Consider the following 23,394-nt stretch of genomic DNA (forward strand, 5'->3'; position numbering starts at 1 on the left):
GTTCTAAATGCAAAAACGTGTCCATGACTAATCCATATATTTTATATTAACAGAGAAAACCTGCCAAAAAGAAAATATGACTGTTTCAACATTCAACCATGAAAAACTGTTTGTTTTCATGAGAATAAAAGTTAAACCTGGAAACATGAACTTGATTGTTTTCATGAGAATAAAAGTTAAACCTGGAAACATCAACTTGATTGTTTTCATGAAAATAAAAGTTAAACCTGGAAACATTAATTTGTGAGTCAGCGTTTATATAGCCTACTATGCCAGTGTAAACTACTTTGATGATACAGGGACTAGAATCAAAGTGGGAGGGAATAGTCACACACTACGCATATGAATACACGCCTCTTTCGAGACGAAGTTCGAAGCGATGGGTAAGTGCGTGTGTACATGCCCGTAAAGGCTGCAAGTAGGAGGCAAGAAAAGGCGAGGGTAATGTTGAACATCGATGGAGCTCATGTAATTTGGTCAACAAGTATTAAGGGTTTCAGTAAGTGATGAAATGTTTGACGTTTACCGGCTGCACGGAGTCGATATGTGTTGATGTGCCATGGCTCCGCGATGGTTTCACCTCTGTGCGCTGGTGTTCTGTCCTCCTCACGGTATCCGGATGGGAAATCTCTGCAGAAAAGTGGCACACTGGCCTCGAAATTAATTCCAGAATTCTCCAACATCGGCAAAGTATTATAAAGATATGGATAAACACTGCAGAGTGAAGGATGAAGCCACGTCAAAGGCAGCAACGCGCAAGGAAAACAAACAGAAACATGGGCGGCTTTTTCGAAAGAAATCATTGAAGTCGGTGGGGAGTTTTGTAAATAAAATTATCAAAACTTTGGGCACTTTTACCCACTTTGGAGATGTTGCAGTTCAGGGCGCAGAGGATGACGATGGAGGGTTTCGTGACGGGACACCTTGTAACATCAGTACCAACTCAGAAAATATCAAAGAGGATGTCCAGGTCGCCGGGGATGATTCTGTTAAAAATAATTCGATAGCTTCTTCCCGTTGCTCGGTGAAAGAGAGGGTTTTATGGTGCTATGGTGGCAAAATTCCAGGTGTTCTAGGCTTGAAAAATCATGGGAACACCTGTTTCATGAACGCCGTGGTCCAGTGCTTGAGCAACACTGACCTGCTCGCAGAGTATCTCGGGTTGGAGCGGTACAAATTGGATTTGAGTCGAAGGAGAATTAATGGGATTGTTAAAAGTGAAGACACGCAGCATGCCAGAGGTGAAGTCACTGAGCAGTTGGCATCACTTGTTAGGGCACTCTGGACTCTGGAATACATCCCTCAACTGTCAGTGGAATTCAAGGTAGGCTATAGTTGGCTATAATTAAATCTAGTTGCTCTTATACCTGTGTACTAACAATATACTTTCTATGTAGGCTATAGTTGGCTATAATTAAATCTAGTTGCTCTTATACCTGTGTACTAACAATATACTTTCTATGTAATAAACTCAGGACAAGCTATTTTAAGTACCAGAGAGCCAGGGGTGAAGATAACTGCTTTATTTCCATTTGCTCCTGCCCCTGTATACCTTGACTGCACCTTGATTGAAACCGCAACATAAAACAACTATGCTGCTGTCATTCCTAACATGATAAAAAACAATTTGTGTGACATTTGCCTAAAATATTGAGGGGATTTACAGAAAACGTTATCATATTGGTCAATAAGCATTTCACTGTTGGTCTACACCTGTTGTTTACGAAACATGTGACAAATAACATTTTATTTGATTTTATATTCCCAAAAATGCTGCCTGAAGCACTATCCATGACATTGGAGCTCATAAGATTTATTAGCCTATAGGTAACCTGTTTATTTCTTTCGCCAGGTTTGATTACTTTATAAGTCAGTGCATCAGCTACTACGCTGAACTGCGGTTCAATAGCTACTACGCTGAACTCCAGTTCAATAGCTACTGCACTGAACTCCAGTTCAATAGCTACTACGCTGAACTCCAGTTCAATAGCTACTACGCTGAACTACAGTTCAATAGCTACTACGCTGAACTACAGTTCAATAGCTACTACGCTGAACTCCAGTTCAATAGCTACAACGCTGAACTCCAGTTCAATAGCTACTACGCTGAACTCCAGTTCAATAGCTACTACCCTGAACTCCAGTTCAATAGCTACTACGCTGAACTCCAGTTCAATAGCTACTACGCTGAACTCCAGTTCAATAGCTACTACGCTGAACTCCAGTTCAATAGCTACTACCCTGAACTCCAGTTCAATAGCTACTACGCTGAACTCCAGTTCAATAGCTACTGCACTGAACTCCAGTTCAATAGCTACTACGCTGAACTCCAGTTCAATAGCTACTACCCTGAACTCCAGTTCAATAGCTACAACGCTGAACTCCAGTTCAATAGCTACTACGCTGAACTCCAGTTCAATAACTACTACGCTGAACTCCAGTTCAATAGCTACTACGCTGAACTCCAGTTCAATAACTACTACGCTGAACTCCAGTTCAATAGCTACTACGCTGAACTCCAGTTCAATAGCTACTACGCTGAACTCCAGTTCAATAGCTACTACGCTGAACTCCAGTTCAATAACTACTACGCTGAACTCCAGTTCAATAGCTACTACGCTGAACTCGAGTTCATCAATCCAGTGCTTTTATAGTCTGTGGGTTTACCCAGATGGCTTTTAGTTCACCACTTAGTAATGAGGTGGCTGGCTGGCACAGTGTGTCACTGGAGTCTGAGGGCATGGGATTACCAGGTGTCTGTCTGGAGTGCTGAGCTAGCACTTTGTTCCATCAGACAGTCACAGCACAGAAGAACCTTGAACATAAACAAAGGACTTACTATACTCTAAACAGACTTTTGAAAGCTGGTGTGTCATATTGAGTGTTTTCCAGGTATGGCGGCTTTGAATGCTGGGTTTTAATATTACAGTCGCTGAGATGATGAGCACCTGGCTGACTCACTACCATTTACAGTGTTTCTGAATTGGACACACTTCATTATGTTAGTTAGGCAACATTGCCATAGAGAAGACTGTTTATTGAGAGGAACACTCTCCATTAAAGGATCTGTGAGTGGATCTGAGAGTGTAGATCTGAGAGTGGATCTGAGAGTGGATCTGAGTTTGGATCTGAGAGTGGATCTGAGAGTGGTTCTGAGAGTGTGGATCTGAGAGTGGATCTGAGAGTGGATCTGAGAGTGTGGATCTGAGTGTGGATCTGAGTGTGGATCTGAGAGTGGATCTGAAAGTGTGGATCTGAGAGTGGATCTGAGAGTGTGGATCTGAGTGTGGATCTGAGAGTGGATCTGAGAATGGATTTGAGGGTGTGGATCTGAAAGTAGATCTGAGAGTGGATCGGAGAGTGGATCTGATAGCGTGGATCTGAGTGTGAATCTGAGAGTGGATCTGAGTGTGGATCTGAGAGTGGATCTGATTTTGGATCTGATGAGTGGATCTGAGAGTGGATCTGAGAGTGGATCTGAGAGTGGATCTGAGAGTGTGGATCTGAGAGTGGATCTGAGAGTGTGGATCTGAGAGTGGATCTGAGAGTGGATCTGAGAGTGGATCTGAGAATGGATTTGAGGATGTGGATCTAAGAGTGTAGATCTGAGAGTGGATTGGAGAGTGGATCTGATAGTGTGGATCTGAGTGTGGATCTGAGAGTGGATCTGAGTGTGGATCTGAGAGTGGATCTAATTTTGGATCTGATGAGTGGATCTGAGTGTTGATCTGAGAGTGGATCTGAGAGTGGATCTGAGAGTGGATCTGAGTGTGGATCTGAGAGTGGATCTGAGAGTGGATCTGAGAGTGAATCTGAGTGTGGATCAGGAGGCGGTGACAGTATCAGTTTCCCCTCAGGCTTTTCCACCCTTCCCACGCTAAAGAGGAGGAAAAAACAATTATCACACTCCCGCGCCTGCAGTGCTAAGCTCCCATATAGTTCAAGGCCAGATAAAGAGAAGATGATAAGGAGTAGGACAATACATTCACAATGGATTTATTATGGGAAATGCTAATTGCTCTGTGAGGAGAAGAGGTATAAGCGTAACTAGAGGCACACCTTCACCCTGCATTGTGCAAAGCCAGGGGCTCAATCACTTTGCCTCTAGCTCAGTGTAATGTACTGGAAGTATAGGAGTTCAAATAAAATCAAATGTATTTATAAAGCCCTTCTTACATCAGCTGATATCTCAAAGCGCTGTACAGAAACCCAGCGCCTAAAACCCCAAACAGCAAGCAATGCAGGTGTAGAAGCACGGTGGCTAGGAAAAACTCCCTAGAAAGGCCAGAACCTAGGAAGAAACATAGAGAGGAACCAGGCTATGAGGGGTGGCCAGTCCTCTTCTGGCTGTGTCGGGTGGAGATTATAACAGAACATGGCCAAGATGTTCAAATGTTCATAGATGACCAGCAGGGTCAAAGAATAATAATCACAGTAGTTGTCGAGGGTGCAACAAGTCAGCACCTCAGGAATAAATGTCAGTTGGCTTTTCATAGCCGATCATTCAAAGTATCTCTACCACTCCTGCTGTCTTTAGAGAGCAGGTCTGGGACAGATAGCACGTCCGGTGAACAGGTCAGGGTTCCATAGCCGCAGGCAGAACAGTTGAAAATGGAGCAGCAACACAGCCAGGTGGACTGAGGACAGCAAGGAGTCATCAGGCCAGGTAGTCCTGAGGCATGGTCCTAGGGCTCAGGTCCTCCGAGAGAGAGAGAGAAAGAAAGAGAGAAAGAGAGAGAGAGAGAGATAATTAGAGAACGCACTACTTAAATTCACACAGGACACCAGATAAGACAGGAGAAATACTCCAGATATAACAGACTGACCCTAGCCCCCCGACACATAAACTACTGCAGCATAAATACTGGAGGCTGAGACAGCTGGGGTCAGGAGTTAGAGAAGTTTTGTCTGGGTGGTGGTCAATGAGGGGCACATTGAGAGTACCCAACCATAATACCAGACTAAAATACCATCCAGAGATTGAATTACCTTTATTGTGCAGTCAGTGCTGTACCTCCTGCCAGAGAGGTCTCAGAGGAGAATCAATCCTAACTAGTTTATTTGGTTTCTGTCTGACCCAATGTTCTGTGTGACCGTTCCTCTCCTCCAAAAAGTAATTATTTCTCACAATCTCACTCTTCTCTGGACACCCTGCCAACTCTTCTCCATCTTTAGCCACTTCCTTCTTATCTTGTGATTAATATGTTGTTGAGAGGACAAAAATCTGAGCTGGCTTCATGTAGTCAAGATAGTTGAGAACTCAAGATAGCTGTAATGAAAAACACTCAATGCATGTGATGAGATCTTTCCTGTGTTTAAGTACACACAGGCGTGCATCTTGGCTGTGGCTCTGTGACCAGAAGGGTCATGAGTTCATGTCTGGCCGTCTAAAACGGTATTTTATGTAATTCCACAGCTGTCTGCAGTAGAGGTCGACCGATTATGATTTTTCAACGCCGATACCGATTATTGGAGGACCAAAAAAATCCGATATCGATTAATCGGACGATTTTTTACATTTATTTGTAATAATGACAAATTACAACAATACTGAATGAACACTTATTTTAACTTAATATAATACATCAATAAAATCAATTTAACCTCAAATAAATAATGAAACATGTTCAATTTGGTTTAAATAATGCAAAAACAAAGTGTTGGAGAAGAAAGTAAAAGTGCAATATGTGCAATGTAAGAAAGCTAACGTTTAAGTTCCTTGCTCAGAACATGAAAACATATGAAAGCTGGTGGATCCTTTTAACATGAGTCCTCAATATTCCCAGGTAAGAAGTTTTAGGTTGTAGTTATTATAGGAATTATAGGACTATTTCTCTCTATACCATGTGTATTTCATATACCTTTGACTATTGGATGTTCTTATAGGCACTTTAGTATTGCCAGTGTAACAGAATAGGTTCCGTCCCTCTCCTCTCCCCTACCTGGGCTCAAACCAGGAACACATCGATAACAGCCACCCTCGACGCAGCGTTACCATGCAGAGAAAGGGGAATAACTACTCCAAGTCTCAGAGCAAGTGACGTTTGAAACGCTATTAGCGTGCACCCCACTAACTAGCTAGCCATTTCACATCGGTTACACCAGCCTGATCTCGGGAGTTGATGGGTTTGAAGTCATTAACAGCGCAATGCTTGAAGCACAGCAAAGAGCTGCTGGCAAAACGCACGAAAGTGCTGTTTGAATGAATGCTTACGAGCCTGCTGGTGCCTACCACCGCTCAGTCAGACTGCTCTATCGAATCATAGACTTAGTTATAACATAATAACACACAGAAATACGAGCCTTAGGTCATTAAAATGGTAGAATCCGGAAACTATCTGTCACGTTCTGACCTTAGTTCCTTTGTCATGTCTTTGTTTAGTATGGTCAGGGCGTGAGTTGGGTGGGTTGTCTATGTTTGTTTTTCTATAATTTGGGATTTCTGTGTCCGGCCTAGTATGGTTCTCAATCAGAGGCAGCTGTCAATTGTTGTCCCTGATTGAGAATCATACTTAGGTATCCTGGTTTCACTTTTGAGTTGTGGGTGTTTGTCTTCCGTGTCAGTGTTTGTTACCACTGTTTCGTTTATTCACGTTTATTGTTTTGTTCCAGTGTTCTGTTGTGTTTGATTAAACATTATGGACAATTACCACGCTGCGCATTGATCCTCCGATCCTTCTCGCTACTCCTCCTCAAAAGAGGAGGACGAGATCCGTTACACTATCATCTCGAAAACAAGACGTTTATTCTTTCAGTGAAATACATAACCGTTCCGCATTTTATCTAACAGGTGGCATCCAGAAGTCTAAATATTCCTGTTACATTGCACAACCTTCAATGTTATGTCATAATTAAGTAAAATTCTGGCAAATTAGGCGGCCCAAACTGTTGCATATACCCTGACTGCGTGCAATGAACGCAAGAGAAGTGACACATTTTCACCTGGTTAATATTGCCTGCTAACCTGGATTTATTTTAGCTAAATATGCAGGTTTAAAAATATATACTTCTGTGTATTGATTTTAAGAAATGCATTGATGTTTATGGTTAGGTACACATTGGAGCAAGGAAAGTCCTTTTTCGCGAATACACACCACATCGATTATATGCAACGCAGGACACGCTAGATAAACTAGTAATATCCTCAACCATGTGTAGTTAACTAGTGATTATGATTGATTGACTGTTTTTTGTAAGATAAGTTTAATGCTAGCTAGCAACTTACCTTGGCTTACTGCATTCGCGTAACAGGCAGGCTCCTCATGGAGTACAATGAGAGGCAGGTGGTTAGAGCGTTGGACTAGTTAACTGTAAGGTTGCAAGATTGAATCCCTGAACTGACAAGGTAAAAATCTGTCGTTCTGCCCCTGACCGGGAGGTCCGTGGGGCGACGCACAATTGGCATAACATCGTCCGAGTTAGGGAGGGCTTGGCCGGTAGGGATATCCTTGTCTCCTTGTCTCATTGCGCGCCAGTGACTCCTGTGGCGGGCCGGGCGCAGTGCATGCTAACCAAGGTTGCCAGGTGCATGGTGTTTCCTCCAACACATTGATGCGGCTGGCTTCTGGGTTGGATGTGCACTGTGTTTAGAAGCAGTGCGGCTTGGTTGGGTTGTGTATCGGAGGACGCATGACTTTCAACCTTCGTCTCTCTCGAGCCCGTACGGGAGTTGTAGCGATGAGACAAGATAGTAGCTACAAACAATTGGATACCATGAAATTGGGGGGAAAAAAGGGGGTAAAATTCAACAACAAAATATTTTACAAAAATAATAATAATGTGTTTTTAACTGACTTGCCTAGTTAAATAAAGATTAAATAAAGGTGTAAAAAAAATATTATAAAAAATAATAATATTAATTTGTCCAAATCGGTGTCCAAAAATATCGATTTCCGATTGTTATGAAAACTTGAAATTGGCCCTATTTAATCGGCCATTCCGATTAATCGGTCGACCTCTAGTCTACAGGCACCATGAGATAATCAGATAGCTGTCAGGCCCCTGTCTGAGCCCTTAGGCCATGGGAGTATCAGACAAAACAACCAACCATCTATAAACAATCAAAAACCTTACCTTGTAATTTAAATGGCCCAGTTCGTAATTATCTCAGAGCAGAGTTCTCAAACATTATTATCAGTCACTCCACATGCCTCTGACAGAGTAAGAGGAGATAGAGTGAATAGCAAAGACAAGGAATAGCAAAGAAGGTGGATAAGTGTTTGCGTCACATCCCATAAAAAAAATAAACAAACACAATTTTGGAGGAGAAAATGAAAGTGAATGTAAGTCAACTTTATGATGTAACACAATGTATTAGCAAAAGCAATTCGGTGGTTGCACACATTTGTGCTGTTCAGTTACAGGCTAATATTCACTAATATTCACCAAGTAAACTCTAATGTGAGAATGACTAACAGCTTGACAGAAAGAAATGACTTTTCAATCCTCATTATAAGCAGGCAAAATGTATTTGAGTGAATTCAGAAGAGAGGTCCTTGGTTAACCTCTCTGGGATATGTGGGACGGTAGTGTCCCACCTCGCCAACAGCCAGTGAAATTGCAGGGCGCCAAATTCAAAACAACAGAAATCCCATAATTAAAATTCCTCAAGCATACAACTATTTTACACCATTTTAAAGATATACTTGTTGTAAATGCAGCCACAGTGTCCGATTTCAAAAAGGCTTTACGACGAAAGCACACCAAACAAATATGCTAGGTCAGTACCTAATCACAGAAAAACACAGACATTTTTCCAGCCAAAGAGAGGAGTCACAAAAATCAGAAATAGAGATAAAATTAATCACTAACCTTTGATGATCTTCATCAGATGACACTTATAAGACTTCATGTTACATGTATGTTTTGTTCGATAAAGTTAATATTTATATCCAAAAACCTCAGATTACATTGGCGCGTTATGTTCAGTAGTTCCAAAACATCCGGTGATTTTGCAGAGAGCCACATCAATTTACAGAAATACTCATAATAAACATTGCTAAAAGATACAAGTGTTATGCATGGAATTTTAGATCTACTTCTCCTTAATGCAACCGCTGTGTCATATTTCAAAAAAACTTTACGGAAAAAGCAAACCATGCAATAATCTGAGTACGGCGCTCAGACACAAAAACAAGCCATGCAGATACCTGCCATGTTGTGGAGTCAACAGAAGTCAGAAATAGCATTATAAATATTCCCCTACCTTTGATGATCTTCATCAGAATGCACTCACAGGAATCCCAGTTCCACAATAAATGTTTGTTTTGTTCGATAAAGTCCATATTTTATGTCCAAATACCTCCTTTTTGTTCGCATGTTTAGTACACAATCCAAACTCACGAGGCGCAGGCAGGTCCAGGCGAAAGTTCAGACGGAAAGTCATGTTACAGTTCGTAGAGACATGTCAAACAAAGTATAGAATCAATCTTTAGGATGTTTTGATCAAAATCTTCAATAATCTTTCAACCGGAGAATTCCTTTGTCTTTAAAAATGCAATGGAACGCAGCTAACTCTCACGGGAGCGCACGAGACTGAGCTCATGGCACTCTGCAAGACTGTTGACATCTAGTGGAAGCCATAGGAAGTGCAATATTACCCCATAGACACTGTATATTCGATAGGCAATGACTTGAAAAACTACTAACATCAGGTTTCCCACTTCCTGGTTGGATTTTTTCTCAGGTTTTTGCCTGCCTTATGAGTTCTGTTATACTCACAGGCATCATTCAAACAGTTTTAGAAACTTCAGAGTGTGTTCTATCCAAATCTTATATGCATATTATATGCATATTCTAGCTTTTAGGCCTAAGTAGCAGGCAGTTTATTCTGGGCACCTTTTTATCCAGGCTACTCAATACTGCCCCCCAGTCCCAAAGAAGTTAATTAGAAGCAAAAAGTTACCATTAAATGGTGATCTGTCCCAGTGTCCTCTCAGGCAGGTTGGTGGCGCAGACTGGAAAAAAATAAAACAAATAGGTAGCTACCACAGGATGACTGGCACTGAGCCACATTCCAGTAGCACCTTGCAGGACTGACGCTGTCGGGGGAGGGTTACTTAAATGTTGTATCGATGGTTAAGTACTGTGTCCGTGACTTTATATACATTCTTCCCCTTCATCATGTCCTAACTGTTATTGTCCTCTGATCTGAGGGCTTCATTTGACCTGCTCTGGGATCAGAATCAGATGTGTGTTTTAAAGAGTATCTGATCTGTTTGTCCTAGTGCATTCTCTGAATCCCTCCTGGTGGATTTCACTGTTTGCATAGAGGGGCCATCGAAGGTTTGAAAACAGAAACTCAAACAGTTACTCAACAGCTAGTATATAGGTTTCAATAACATGGGAGAGGCCTAGGACAGGGGTCAGGGAGGGTAGGGAGGGAGTGATGAATGCTTCTTGAGCTGGAATTCAGTCCTCCCTCCCTCTCTACAGAGCAGATGGACGATCTGGTCATGATTGAAGGCTAAATCAGTTTAGACTTTTGACATGTTTGTGTGATGACTCTTGTGTGATGACTCTTCACTGTGACAGTGACTCTGGCTTCCAAGGATTTGTCAATATTTGAGGTCTCCATGTAAGCATTTTAATGATTAGGCTATTTGATCTGGCTGAGCTTTTGATTTCAGGACATTAAATATGAAGTTAAATGACTCAGTGAAGTCACAGGGAGATGACACTTGTTCTTGTTCTGTAAATCTTCTCTTCAGGCGTACACAGGGGTTTAATTGGGCCGGGTCCCGCCGAGCCTATGATTCAAATGAGACCCGGGACCTTTGATCCGTATTGGGGACATGTCCCTGTCCTGAAATTGGAGAATTTAGCATTTTTCAAACACCTAAAACAGCTTTTTGCTGCAATCTAGAACCATAGTAATTATGCTTAATTCTATGTCAAAACTGTTTATTTTTCTACATATCTAAACATAGGTTACCTCTTGAGCTGTCTGTATCCTCCTGACAGTTTTTGTTAAGAAACTAAATATGCTTTTCTGCATCTCTGCAAAAATGTGGGTTAAAGATTGAAAGTAATGTGAGTCTTATTCAGGACATATAGTAATTGCTTGCTTTTCTAAAGGCATGCCAGCTAGCTACTCTAACTTGATTGATAGCCTGAAATGGTTTATTTTCGCTAGTTATGAGGTTGTGAGATTAGGAACCTATCTGGGCATAACATCGCTAGGTGGCTAGTAGTATTATTTTTTTTAAATAATAATAATAATATTATATATAAATAAGACAAATATGTGGGGGTACATGCACCTGTGCCCTCTATGGGCATGACACCTCTCCCTAATTTTGAAATATATAATGAAAAATGTCTTGTCCACATTTTAATTTTCCACAACCAAAAACATGAGTAAGCAACTGCAAAATCACACAACCCAATAGTAGAATAGTTTACCTATTCAATTGTTCAGCCTGTCGCATTCTATGCGAGAAAGTAAAATTCCTCTTGAGGAGCACTCAAATTGCGAGTGCTGCACAGGGAGAGACACATGGATGCCCAGTCATTGTACAACATTCTTAATACAGTCGCGGGAAAAGCCACATTTGAAAGCAGTTATGATGGCCACTGTAAATAGCGGAGGACCACGGAGCTTTCTAGTGTTACTACACTTATTTCTCAATCCCCAAAATCTGTTAAAATGCACTATTTTAGAACCATATTTTTTATCAGCGCCATGGTTTATGCTCGTCAGAGCTCGCTAATGGCTAAATGTAACACGGGTCCTTGGCCAGTGGAATTTTTTGGGGGGCATTCAAGTCATCAATATGTTCCTAACTGGCAACAAGATAGCCTAATGTTTAGATCTAAGAGTTAGCATCAGGTGGGCTACATCAGGTGACAATGCTTATTGCTAAATAACACACCTGCCTGGTAATATGGACCGATATGTTATTGGGCTCATTTCCGGAGTGGGAAAATCTATTTTAGAATTTTTATTTATTTTGGAATAGAATGTCCTTTTAGAAACAGTTACCTCACAGTTACCCCCCCAAACAAAATGTAAAAAATAAATAATTCAATTGTAGGTCTTTCCGTGACCTGTAGTATGTGCTTTTGTCGGTATATATTGTTTAGGCTAGTATATTATATCACCCCCCACCCCACGGGCGCTCCCCAAACTAGGGGTCCCATACAGTATATGTCACATTATTTTTCCAGCAGAGTTTTACAGTACCAGCACCCACTATTATCATTATCATGCTTAATTTGCTTGATGATGACACTGCAGAGAAAGAGGCAGTGCATACCAACATTCAGAGGTCATCTAATGTAGTCATCTAATGTAAAAAGCCCTATTTATATGACTGGTGGGACTGGTCCATATTAATTGTCAGTTAGAGTCAGGTACCTCATAAACCAGAGCATTAATCATACACACATATTACACAGTCCAGAGTTATACGTAATTAGGTCAAAATGGCCATTGTGGACACCACAGAGAGAACTATACCTTATCTACCTTATCTACAGTATTATTTATATGACGCAATTATCACATTCAGAGACACTGATGAAGATAACTAGAATTACCATGGGAGATTTGCCACTGTAACAGCAGCTTGTAATTGTAGCATTATGTGTCCACAGAGAGCTTACTTCTGGAAACTGCCTTGGAGAGTTAATTTAAAGTATGTCAAGAGTTAAAATCTTTATTGTCTGTACACTGCCATCAGACTAACTTAGGCTATGTAGAACACAACAAAACGAGTCGTACAACATCGATATAGGTCTTTCATCTTGCTACCTCAATTGTGCATTGCCTTCCATGCAATATATTTAAAGTAGGGTAAAGCAGTACAATGAGAAAAACTATTACATGAAGGCTATCTTGTTTCCCTAAACTGTGCTGCCAGTCTCCAAGAGGCCATTATGTCATGCTGTTCTTTCTTGACACAAAAGGGACAGACTTGCTGCTGGCACAGGGACAACCAGACAATGGATTTGTCTGTACAGTCTGAGTTCTGGCCCTGTGATTGTGATGTTTTATTTTTGTTGTCCACATTTTTTGTAATTGTGTGTAAGGACCTGAACAGTGTGATACTTCTCATCCTGACTTTGTCTCTGACTGAAAATAGACACTGTAGGAAGAGGCACACTTTCAGACAGCATTCGGAGACTACTCTCTTCTCCTCCTACTTTTGCTTTGACACATCCCAATAATCACTTTGCTCTCTGTTTATGAATGTGTGTTCACTTTGTACAATGTTCCGCTGAGCAACTACTTTGAAGATAGGTCCAGTAAGCAGTACCAGTAAGCAGTACCTCCCACCCACAGTATGTTATTATACAGGTTGTACCAATGATAGCGAGACCTACTGTACTGTATGATAGAGTCATACAGTATGTCTGTTAGATACCAGGGATTATTAGGCAGTGATCACAGGCTGCTGTTCTCTCCATAATCTCTCATTACTGCTGAGGCTCCTTTAGGCTGCCAGCTGCGGTTCAGCCGGTTAATTCCAGCGTAATTGAGTCGTGTGCCACTCAGTCTTAAACCACAGATTTCAACTTACATTGTGTTCCATGTGGGCTTAAGTATTCCTCAACCTACTTTTTTTGTGGCAGAGTGATATCTACAGACGTATTTCATGTGATGTTTCTTTCTTAAATGTCAAAAGAACGGTCTTTATATCTGTCAGTTAAGTTTTGGTAACACTAGTACTATAGTTGTGTGTGTGTGTGTGTGTGTGGTGTTGAGACAAATGTTTCTGAATAACTGAATATGAGTCAGCGAACTCATTATGGGGTTCAGTGGGAGGCATCCAAGTTCAGCTCTGATTGGGCTCAGCAGCATTTGAGGATTTTCTGCCCGGCACCTTAAATAGCTTTGTCTCAGACAGTGGACGACGAGGGAAGCGTGAAGAGCATTAGGGAAAATGTGCAATTCAAGAATCTCTCTGTTCTGCATTCTGTGGAGACAGACATAGGGCTTGAGGCAATGATTTATCTGCTGTGGGTCCACTGTGGGGGCTGTGCTACAGGAATTAGGCCTACAGCTGAGCTTCCTGAAGAAGGGATGCTGTGTGCAGCCACAGGTGGACCAACAGACACATCAGACATATCATAAATCAAATCAAATTGTATTTGTCACATGCGCCGAATACAACACGTGTAGACCTTACTGTGAAATGCTTACTTACAAGCCCTTAACCAACAATGCAGTTTTTAGAAAAATAAGAGTTAAATAGTTTTTTTTTTTTTAAGTAACAAAAAAAAACGAGGCTATAAACAAGGGGTACCGGTACAGAGTCAATGTGTGGGGGTACAGGTTAGTCGAGGTAATTGAGGTAATATGTACATGTAGGTAATGGTGAAATGACTATGCATAAATAATAAACGGCAAGTAGTAGCAGCGTAAATACAAAATAAAAAGGGGGGGTAGCCATTCAATTAACTGTTCAGTAGTCTTATGGCTTTGGGATAGCAGCTGTTATGGAGCCTTTTGGGTCTAGAATTGGCGCTCCGGTACCGCTTGCCATGCAGTAGCAGAGAGAACAGTCTATGACTAGGGTGACTGGAGTCTTTAAAACATTTATGGGCCTTCCTCTGACACAACCCTGGTATAGAGGTCCTGGATGGTAGGAAGCTTGGCCCCAGTGATGTACTGGGCCGTACGCACTACCCTCCACAGCGCCTTGCAGTCGAAGGCGGAGCAGTTGCCATACCGGGTGATGATGCAACCAGCCAGGATGCGCTCGATGGTACAGCTGTAGAACCCATGCCAAATATTTTCAGTTTCCTGAATGGGAATAGGCATTGTTGTGCCCTCTTCACGACTGTCTTGGTGTGTTTGGACCATGATAGTTTGTTGGTGATGTGAACATCAAGAAACTTGAAGCTCTCGACTTGCTCCACTACAGCCCAATCGATGTGAATGGGGGAGTGCTCAATCCTCCTTTTCCTGTAGTCCACTATTATCTCCTTTGTCTTGATCACGTTGAGGGAGAGGTTGTTGTCTTGGCACCACACGGCCAGGTCTCTGACCTCCTCCCTACAGGCTGTCTCATCGTTGTCTGTGATCAGGCCTACCACCGTTGTGACGTTTGCAAGCTTAATGATGGTGTTGGAGTCGTGCTTGAATGCGCAGTCATGGATGAACAGGGAGTACAGGAGGGGACTAAGCACACAATCTCGAGAGGCCCCCCGTGTTGAAGATCAGCATGGCAGATATGTTGTTGCCTACCTTTACCACCTGGGGGCGGCCCTTCAGGAAGTCCAGGATCCAGTTGCAGAGGGAAGTGTTTAGTCTCCGGGTCCTTAGCTTAGTGATGAGCTCTGAGGGCACTATGGTGTGAAGACATGAACAAAATGCATCAGTGATTCGTATTTTCCTTAAAAATGTATACCTACCTATAAGCCTATAAGCCTATACCTACCTGGCAGAATGATATCATGATTATCTGCATCAATCCAGTGGTGATTTGTTTAGCAAACTCTGCAATCACATGTGTGTTCCAGAAACACAGCTAACCAAACAGTGTTGCTGTGCAATAAATAAAAGGGGATCTACACCCAAAAATGTAAATTTAATATTTTTTTCCCAGACCTCAAAAGTGCTCTCCTGATGTGGTTTAAGCATTAGTGTGGACCTAAAACATAAAATGTTGTTGTTTTTCTATCAACAAAAATATATTTTGAGAGTGAAAACGTGAAAAAAAGCAAACTGAGAAAACGGAATTTGAGAAAAAAACAATTAGAATTTGGCAAAAAATGTAATTGATTATATAGGGTCCTACACACCTCAGTTGGCCAGTTAGTATCGCACTGTTTGTTTCATGTTTCTATGGAAGCGGGAATGGCAGTAATCAAACCAATAGCTTTTGGTACTGCAATTTGGGTATTCCCGTCACATCTCAAATCCTAACAAGCTGTCAGATTTGGATCTGAATTATCCCACTGCTGTTTTAGTTTTCCACTCTTATGCAAAATGTCCGGATTATCCGGACAGCAGAAGGTTATTCATGCATTTAGGCAAGTCTTTTAGGCAAGTCCATTGAAGACGCACTAATTCACCAATGTTTACAATACAGTTTTACATGGACTCCTTCATTGACCATGTGACTCTCCTTTCCCTCTCTAGAGTATAGTATCCAAGTATGGATCCCAATTCCGAGGAAACTCACAACATGACGCCCTGGAGTTCCTGCTTTGGCTTCTGGACCGAGTTCACGAGGATGTCAACTTGTCCTCCTGCAGCAACAACAATAACAAGACCAAAGCCCCAGGGAAGGTAAGAGTGCCTTCTCCATCCACTGTCACACAGTCACATTGAACTGTACTGAACTCAAAGTGTAGGCTAGAGCCACAAGTCTCAACAGTGCCTTGCACTCCTCACTCACAAGAGCAATAACTACTGTCTGTAATATCTATTGCTATACAGAAAATGATCTTTTCATTTACTTACAGAACCTTGGTTTCACAAAAGAACGTCGGTTTCTCCAGGCATTTGCAACAGCATCTTTATTTTCTTTGCAGCTCTAAGTTTGTACAATTTAAATTCAGCTCTCAATTATTGATGTACTTATCTACCCTTGGATCTATACTAAATGTGCTAACACAGCATTAATCGACTTTAATTTATGTACTCTGTGATTCTGAAAAATTCTGAACAGATGTGAGAGGAAGAGCAGCATTGCATAGAAGTGACATATTTCCTTCTCTCCTGTGCTCTAAATGGCATATGAATCAACAGATAATTCTGATAACCCTGTGTGAGGGATAAAGCTCCCTCTATACCTTGTATTGCCTACCCCCTTTGGTGAAATTGTTCATGCACCTGTTTGGAAACAATTGCCTCTCTGACAAACTTATTTCTTGGGTTTGTGGGGAGGAACAGCTTAGAGCTGTTGTGATGGGTTTCCATAGTTCTGTCTGTCTGTGAATATGCCCTGTGTGCTGCAGCCGTCTAACTGCTGCTTTCACAGACCTGCAACTTTGTTCTATAATGTCTTCTGTGCAGCCTGAGGAGTAGAATCAAAGCTGGGTAATTTGCTGTTTGATAATTTCTCTGTGCATGGCTCCTCCTGAAGGTATGCCTGTGGGCACAGTGGAGCCTGACACCCCCTGGATAGGCCTTTGATCGGTTCCACTGTGCCCATTAGCAGGGAGTTTCATGCATTATTAAAAACATATTTCTGCTTTTGAAATACACCCCCTCTTTAGCAGTGCTATCAGGGTGATAACCAATGGAATGATTCACACCAAGTGCTAAATTCACAGTTGGTGAGTCATCACAAATAAATCTAAATTATATCAGTGTCCCTTCTCCCACAGACCTTACTCCACTGATTTATTCTGTTGTATCATCGCTATCCTGGTGGAGGGGAATTTCACAGAACAATACATCACTGTATTTGGGATTCAACATGTCTTTATTAAATTGGTATGCGAACACACGGAAAACAATCTGTTACACTTTTTTGCGTGTTAAGTAACCGAAGTGAGATGCATGGTTTGAGGGAGGGTAAATGGTGTTCCGGACCAGTACAGCTTGGCTACTGTTTAGGCCTGCTGGCTCTTGTTTTGGATAAAACACAGCTTGGTCTTTGTTGCATCATTTGAATTTGACACTCTGCATACTTGAATTAATAGATCAAAGTAAGAGGTGGTCTCAAGCCGTGGTCTGTTGAAGTGAATCCCACTGACACTAACCATGTAGGGACCTACTGAACCAAAGGCTATGGTTAAGACTAGAAACTAGACTGTGTGTAGGCTAAGACAGAGGTTTTGAGATTCAGTTGCCAGTGTGAACTCAGCTTTGCAGTCTTGTATCTAAGATTCCTCAAAGTGTGATTTTCTTACTTGATCTACCTTCTAACAGGTTAGCAGGTTAGTGTGTTTGCAAATGGGTGGGTGTGTTCTTGTGTTTATGGGTGTATGCATGTGTGTAGGCTAAGTGATGCTCTGTGAGTTGTGTGTGTGTGACAGTGAGTGTTTGTATGGGCCTCAGTTCATTGAGCCATTCAATTTAGTTGTTTGCTGCTTTCGGTCCCCTCACATGCACTTTCCCCTTTCTCTCCATTTACCCCCCCCCCCCCTCCTCCTCTCTCTTTCTCTCTCTCTATATTTCTGTTGACACCCCCCTCTTTGTTTATCTGGCCATATACAGTACTATGCAGTGTCTATCCAATACTTGAACAAAGCTTCAATCTGTGTCTGAGATGAGTTGCCCTTCAGTGCAGGGCCAGAGGGCACAGGAGGTGATCTGGACTATGTCTCTGTCTGTCTGTATCAGGCCACAGAGAAGATCAGAGGAGGCTGGAACTGGAGGACTGCTGATAAGGCCTGTCATTATAAGTCTGGGACACGTCAAGGAAAAAGTTGTCACACTTTGTTAACAACCAAGAGTCTGACGTGTGAGGGACAAAAACCTGCTGTTTTTGACAGTGTGCCGCTCCGCTTCATCATTGCTTTTACACACTTTTACTTTAGTTTGGTAATATCAATTTGGTTAGGCTATCTTCCCACACCACACCTCCAATGGTTCACCTTTCTGTGTGAAGGAGACCCATTGGAACTTTAGAACTTGTTATTGTGTTCTCTGTCTGAGGGACTTCCTCCCAGCTATATGGCCCATTAAGCCCAGCTTCCATTGGCACTTTGAAGTCAACCCAGGTTGAGCTGGTCTTGGTGGGCTAGCTCAAATTGCATTTCCACTGCCTCCAGAAGTGAGAAATGATGTCATGTTGCTAGGTAGTCAATATTTGGCTGCAGATGGCTGTGCTGATATTGCTAGCTAGCTAGCTATCTAGCAAGATGTTGAATAATTGAATTCACCCTCACCATGCTGAAACTAATGTTACCCCATACTCCTGCCAGTGCCAGTCAGACTCAGAGTTTCTCTGTCCAGTGTTTGTGTTCTTTTGCCATCTTTTTATTGGCCAGTCTGAGATATGGCTTTTTCTTTGCAACTCTGCCTAGAAGGCCAGCATCCCGGAGTCGCCTCTTCACTATTGACGTTGAGACTGGTGTTTTGCGGGTACTATTTAATGAAGCTGCCAGTTGAGGACTTGTGAGGCGTCTGTTTCTCAAACTAGACACTCTAATGTACTTGTCCTCTTGCTCATTTGTGCACCGGGGCATCCCACTCCTCTTTCTATTCTGGTTAAAGCCAGTTTGCACTGTTCTGTGAAGGGAGTAGTACACAGTGTTGTATGAGATCTTCAGTTTTTTGGCAATGTCTGGCATGGAATAGCCTTCATTTCTCAGAACAAGAATAGACTGACGAGTTTCAGAAGAAAGTGATTTGTTTCTGGCCATTTTGAGCCTGTTATCTAACCCACAAAAGCTGATGCCCAAGAAACTCTTTACAGTTGTACAAACCTATGATAGAGTTGTAATAATACAGTGTTTTTATTGTTATTAACTAATTCTAGAGATTTTATAAAGTATTGGATTTCAAGTAAAAAATATGTTGCATTTGGAGACATATTTCAAATATGTTTTTCTTTACCAGAGAGAATGAAGAAATTAACGACTAATTCAGTAGTTTTGTTTTCATTTGAATAATAACATATTTCATTGTAAATACATGGGTCTTGTCATGGCTTCATCATGTATGCATTCTGCTCTGGCTGTTGGGTAAAGACAACCCCTTCCAGAGGTTGTCTCTATGTTGGCTTTATACTGACAGGAATAGGAATCATGCTTCATATTGACCTCAATTAGATCTGTGGAAGTCATTATTAACCTGCCCTGGAAATCACATTAGCATGTCCTCATTAATGACAAAGCTATTAATAATGACAGTCTGCTGAGTCATTTAGCCTGAAATACATGACTGACTAATTGATGGACAGACATCACCTCTCATGCAGCTGCATCTCAATTTGTACTAAGCTAATGCTTCATGTTCTCTAATGATATGGGGTGGCAGGGTAGCCTAGTGGTTAGAGAGTTGGACTAGTAACCGGAAGTTCAAATCCCCGAGCTGACAAGGTACAAATCTGTCGTTCTGCCCCTGAACAGTGGCTGTCATTGAAATTAAGAATTTGTTCTTAACTGACCTGCCTAGTTAAATAAAGGTAATATAAAAAGTATAAAAAATAAAATGCCAACAAAGGTAACATGTCAAGTAACATAAAGTGGGAGTTCAGCAGGTGTCAGGGTTGTGCGGTGAGGTTCTCCTCTCTCCTGACTGAATTAAGTATTCTTCTTGAAAACTTGTTTTGAGGTAGAAAAAACCCTCCTACAATCTTGTAATTCTGTTTTCAAAAGAATACTGTCTAACAGAATAAACTCTATATCAATAAATGACATGCCACACAAAGTCTAGCACTGTGTGGTCTCTGTCCAGAGCAGAACATATCTTATGACAGTCATCTCTTATGTTTAGCCAGACCCTCTCCTTATGACAGTCATCTCTTATGTTTAGCCAGACCCTCTCCTTATGACAGTCATCTCTTATGTTTAGCCAGACCCTCTCCTTATGACAGTCATCTCTTATGTTTAGCCAGACCCTCTCCTTATGACAGTCATCTCTTATGTTTAGCCAGACCCTCTCCTTATGACAGTCATCTCTTATGTTTAGCCAGACCCTCTCCTTATGACAGTCATCTCTTATGTTTAGCCAGAACCTCTCCCAGCCTCCTATGAATGGACTGAGCACCGGCGTTGTCATGGATTTCATTTTCTTATCAGTATGGAAACATGTGGCCTGATAGACTAGAGCCAAGGAAATAATCCCAGGGCTCATACTGTACACTACCTACTAAAGGGATTTATCCTGCTATTCTCACTGCCCCCCTTCTCCCCCCCCTCCCTTCTCCTCAAAGTCTGCTACTTACCGTACTCACTCTTCCCTTTATTGGTCTTTTTAGAGCCCTCTAAGAATTTACAGTAGTATCAGCTAGCCACCCACAAAGGAGCTCTCCTCAGGGGAGAAGGCTTTTATTGGCTTTTTCAGGTGACAGACTCCATGAAGAGAGGTCTTCTTATTTTAGCACTGCTCAGACATCTATCACATCTAACTGTGTTTAACCTTCTCACATCACAAAAAGTCAAACCCTTGTTGACGTCTGGGAGAAGGGTCTTGAAAGAGGGAGTTCAGAGGAGTTTAAGGGTTTGTTGTGTTGTGTTTGTTGCTGTGCTGTGGCAGGCTGCAGCTCTGCCACCCTAATGGAGCTATTACCGTGCCAGTGGAGTAAGCTCGGGTCACAGGGAGGATGGAGGGAGTGCGGCAACTGGTTTATAAGTCCTCTCATGTCACCACCGAGCCCAAGGAGGAAGCTCTGCTAACCCAGGGGCTGAATTAATTGTTTTTCAGCACGCGTTCAGTTACCATAAGCAGCACAGGAGACCCAGATGAACAGTGGGAGTTCCCCCACCCCTGAGCTTCCAAGCTCAAGTCAGTGGATCCCAAACATTCATTCTGGCCCCCCTTACGTCATTGGGGAACATGTCTCGCCTTCCGTCTATGGGCACAAGTACTGTCCACGACACAAACTTTTCACCCCCCCCCCCCCCCTCTTGTTGGCAGAGAGAACATGTTGCAGTTTTAAAGCTAATTTCCTGTATTTCTACACGTTTTGCCATGTCTTATGTGTGTTCATGTTATATCTGAGTGACTCAAACATTACAACAAAATCAACAGGCTAAAAAACCTAGCTAAAAAAACATTCGCTGACATGCGCTGGTTGATCTGGACATTTCTGACAAGTTATAAATAGCTCTCTAAGGTCTTCAATGACTGACATGACAAGAGGAAAACTGATGATACACTATGTACTACACACAATTTCGAAATGGCACCTTATGCATTCTACTGTTACTATTATCAAGAGTAAGTTGTAAGCTCGACTGAGTTCCTTAAAAAGAATACGCACGCATGCACACACACACACACACGTACTGTAGTCACACCATGGAACTGGCATTCAGTTTGTTGACCGTTTATCACTTAGGAAACAGTGCTGGTGTGAAGCTCTCTCTCTCTGTATCATGAATGCAGCCCTTTGTAAGCCGGTGGAAGAAAGAGACGCTTGTTGAGCACTGCTAGTGAAGCGAGGGAGAGGTGAGACAGGGTTGTGTTGGGCTCTGTACAACAGTGTGGCTGTGGGTGGGGAAGCCTTAACGGGTAGTGACAGACTGACAGATAAGCAAACCTCCATTCAAGGACAGCAATGTTGCAGCGTCAGTACAGTACAGCAACTGTTGTCATGTTTGATGATATTTCAATTATTTGTATCTGATTTACACGTGTTTACTTATCCAGAAAAAGGAGCAGTTTGGGTACAGTAAGGACTTTTGCTCTCAGTGAACCCTCAGCCCTCCTACAGCGTTGGAACATGAATAAGGGACTGTGATTGTAATGCAGTCAGTGCTGTCACAGAAAACACACAGGCAGTAAAAAAAGCTTTTGAGAGATTTAAGCTGGTCCGAGCTATTCACTTTAGGGAATGGGATATTCACCAGAGGGTCTTGGGAATCTACTGTCTCTGTGCCCATAGAGAAGCACAGGGGAGGTGTGTGAGTAGAGAAAAGAGGAACAGTGTTCAGGGTTCAATCTTGGGTCAAAGAGGATTATCAGTGGTACTCATGATGCAAGCCAGGAAAAGAGATAGCACTGAAGGCGAGCTACCAGAGACACTCAACAACAGAAGGTCACTACATAGGACATTCCCATGCAGGGTCAAATGACTCATGTCCTGCACTGGTTCCTCAGCCATGCTGAGCACAATCATCACAACAATCAGTATCAAGGTCACCAAGGTCAGAAACACTATCCTCAGAACCTTTTAAGGCATCCTCCTCTCTTCTCTTCCCTGTCTCCTCATAAAGATTTGCTGTGATTTACAGAGAATGCACTAACTAAGCCAACCACCAATACCTAATCACAACAACATCACTTACAGTAGCACCGACCGTCACAACGTGCCATGTGTGGTTGCTGTTTTCCAGTCAGAGAGGGCAGGGTGCAGGCCTATTGTGCCTGTGAGTGTTTCCTCTCCCCAACTCTGATTTTGTCTGCTCTGTAGAACAGAATGGCTTCCTGTGACTCGGAGCCACCCAGCTGGAAAAGCAGCTTGGAAGAAAGGGTCCCAATGTGACCGCTCTGTGCTTGTGTACTCCTTTGACCTCTAACCCAGATTAGTGTTCATTAGACGATACATACTGGGCTCATGTTCTGTATCGGCATCCCCACAGAGCAAGATAAAGTGTGTGTGTGTGTGTGTGTGTGTGTGTGTGTGTGTGTGTGTGTGTGTGTGTGTGTGTGTGTGTGTGTGTGTGTGTGTGTGTGTGTGTGAGTGAGTGAGTGAGTGAGTGAGTGAGTGAGATTGTGTGCATGTGTGTGTGAATTATTGTTGACTTCTCATGGAGGTTTAATTTGAGAGCGTCCCTCCCTTTGCCAGGAGCACTGTTCTTGAAAAAGGACCTTTTTTAATT

At 42.3% G+C, this 23,394-nt stretch overlaps 1 protein-coding gene across 1 annotated transcript in view; it reads left to right on the top strand.

The window, feature by feature from the left end:
- Positions 1-346: 346 nt before the first annotated feature.
- Positions 347-23,394, top strand: part of LOC110538507 (ubiquitin carboxyl-terminal hydrolase 43) — a 94,376-nt gene continuing 71,328 nt past the window's right edge. Inside the window, exons 1-2 of the mRNA XM_036938592.1 lie at positions 347-1,324; positions 16,091-16,240. Coding sequence (XP_036794487.1) covers positions 704-1,324; positions 16,091-16,240 — 771 coding nt within the window. The 5' untranslated portion in view covers positions 347-703. The remainder of the gene's footprint in view (positions 1,325-16,090; positions 16,241-23,394) is intronic.

This window comes from Oncorhynchus mykiss, chromosome 12 (genome assembly GCF_013265735.2).
Source record: "Oncorhynchus mykiss isolate Arlee chromosome 12, USDA_OmykA_1.1, whole genome shotgun sequence".
Taxonomy (NCBI): Eukaryota; Metazoa; Chordata; class Actinopteri; order Salmoniformes; family Salmonidae; genus Oncorhynchus; species Oncorhynchus mykiss.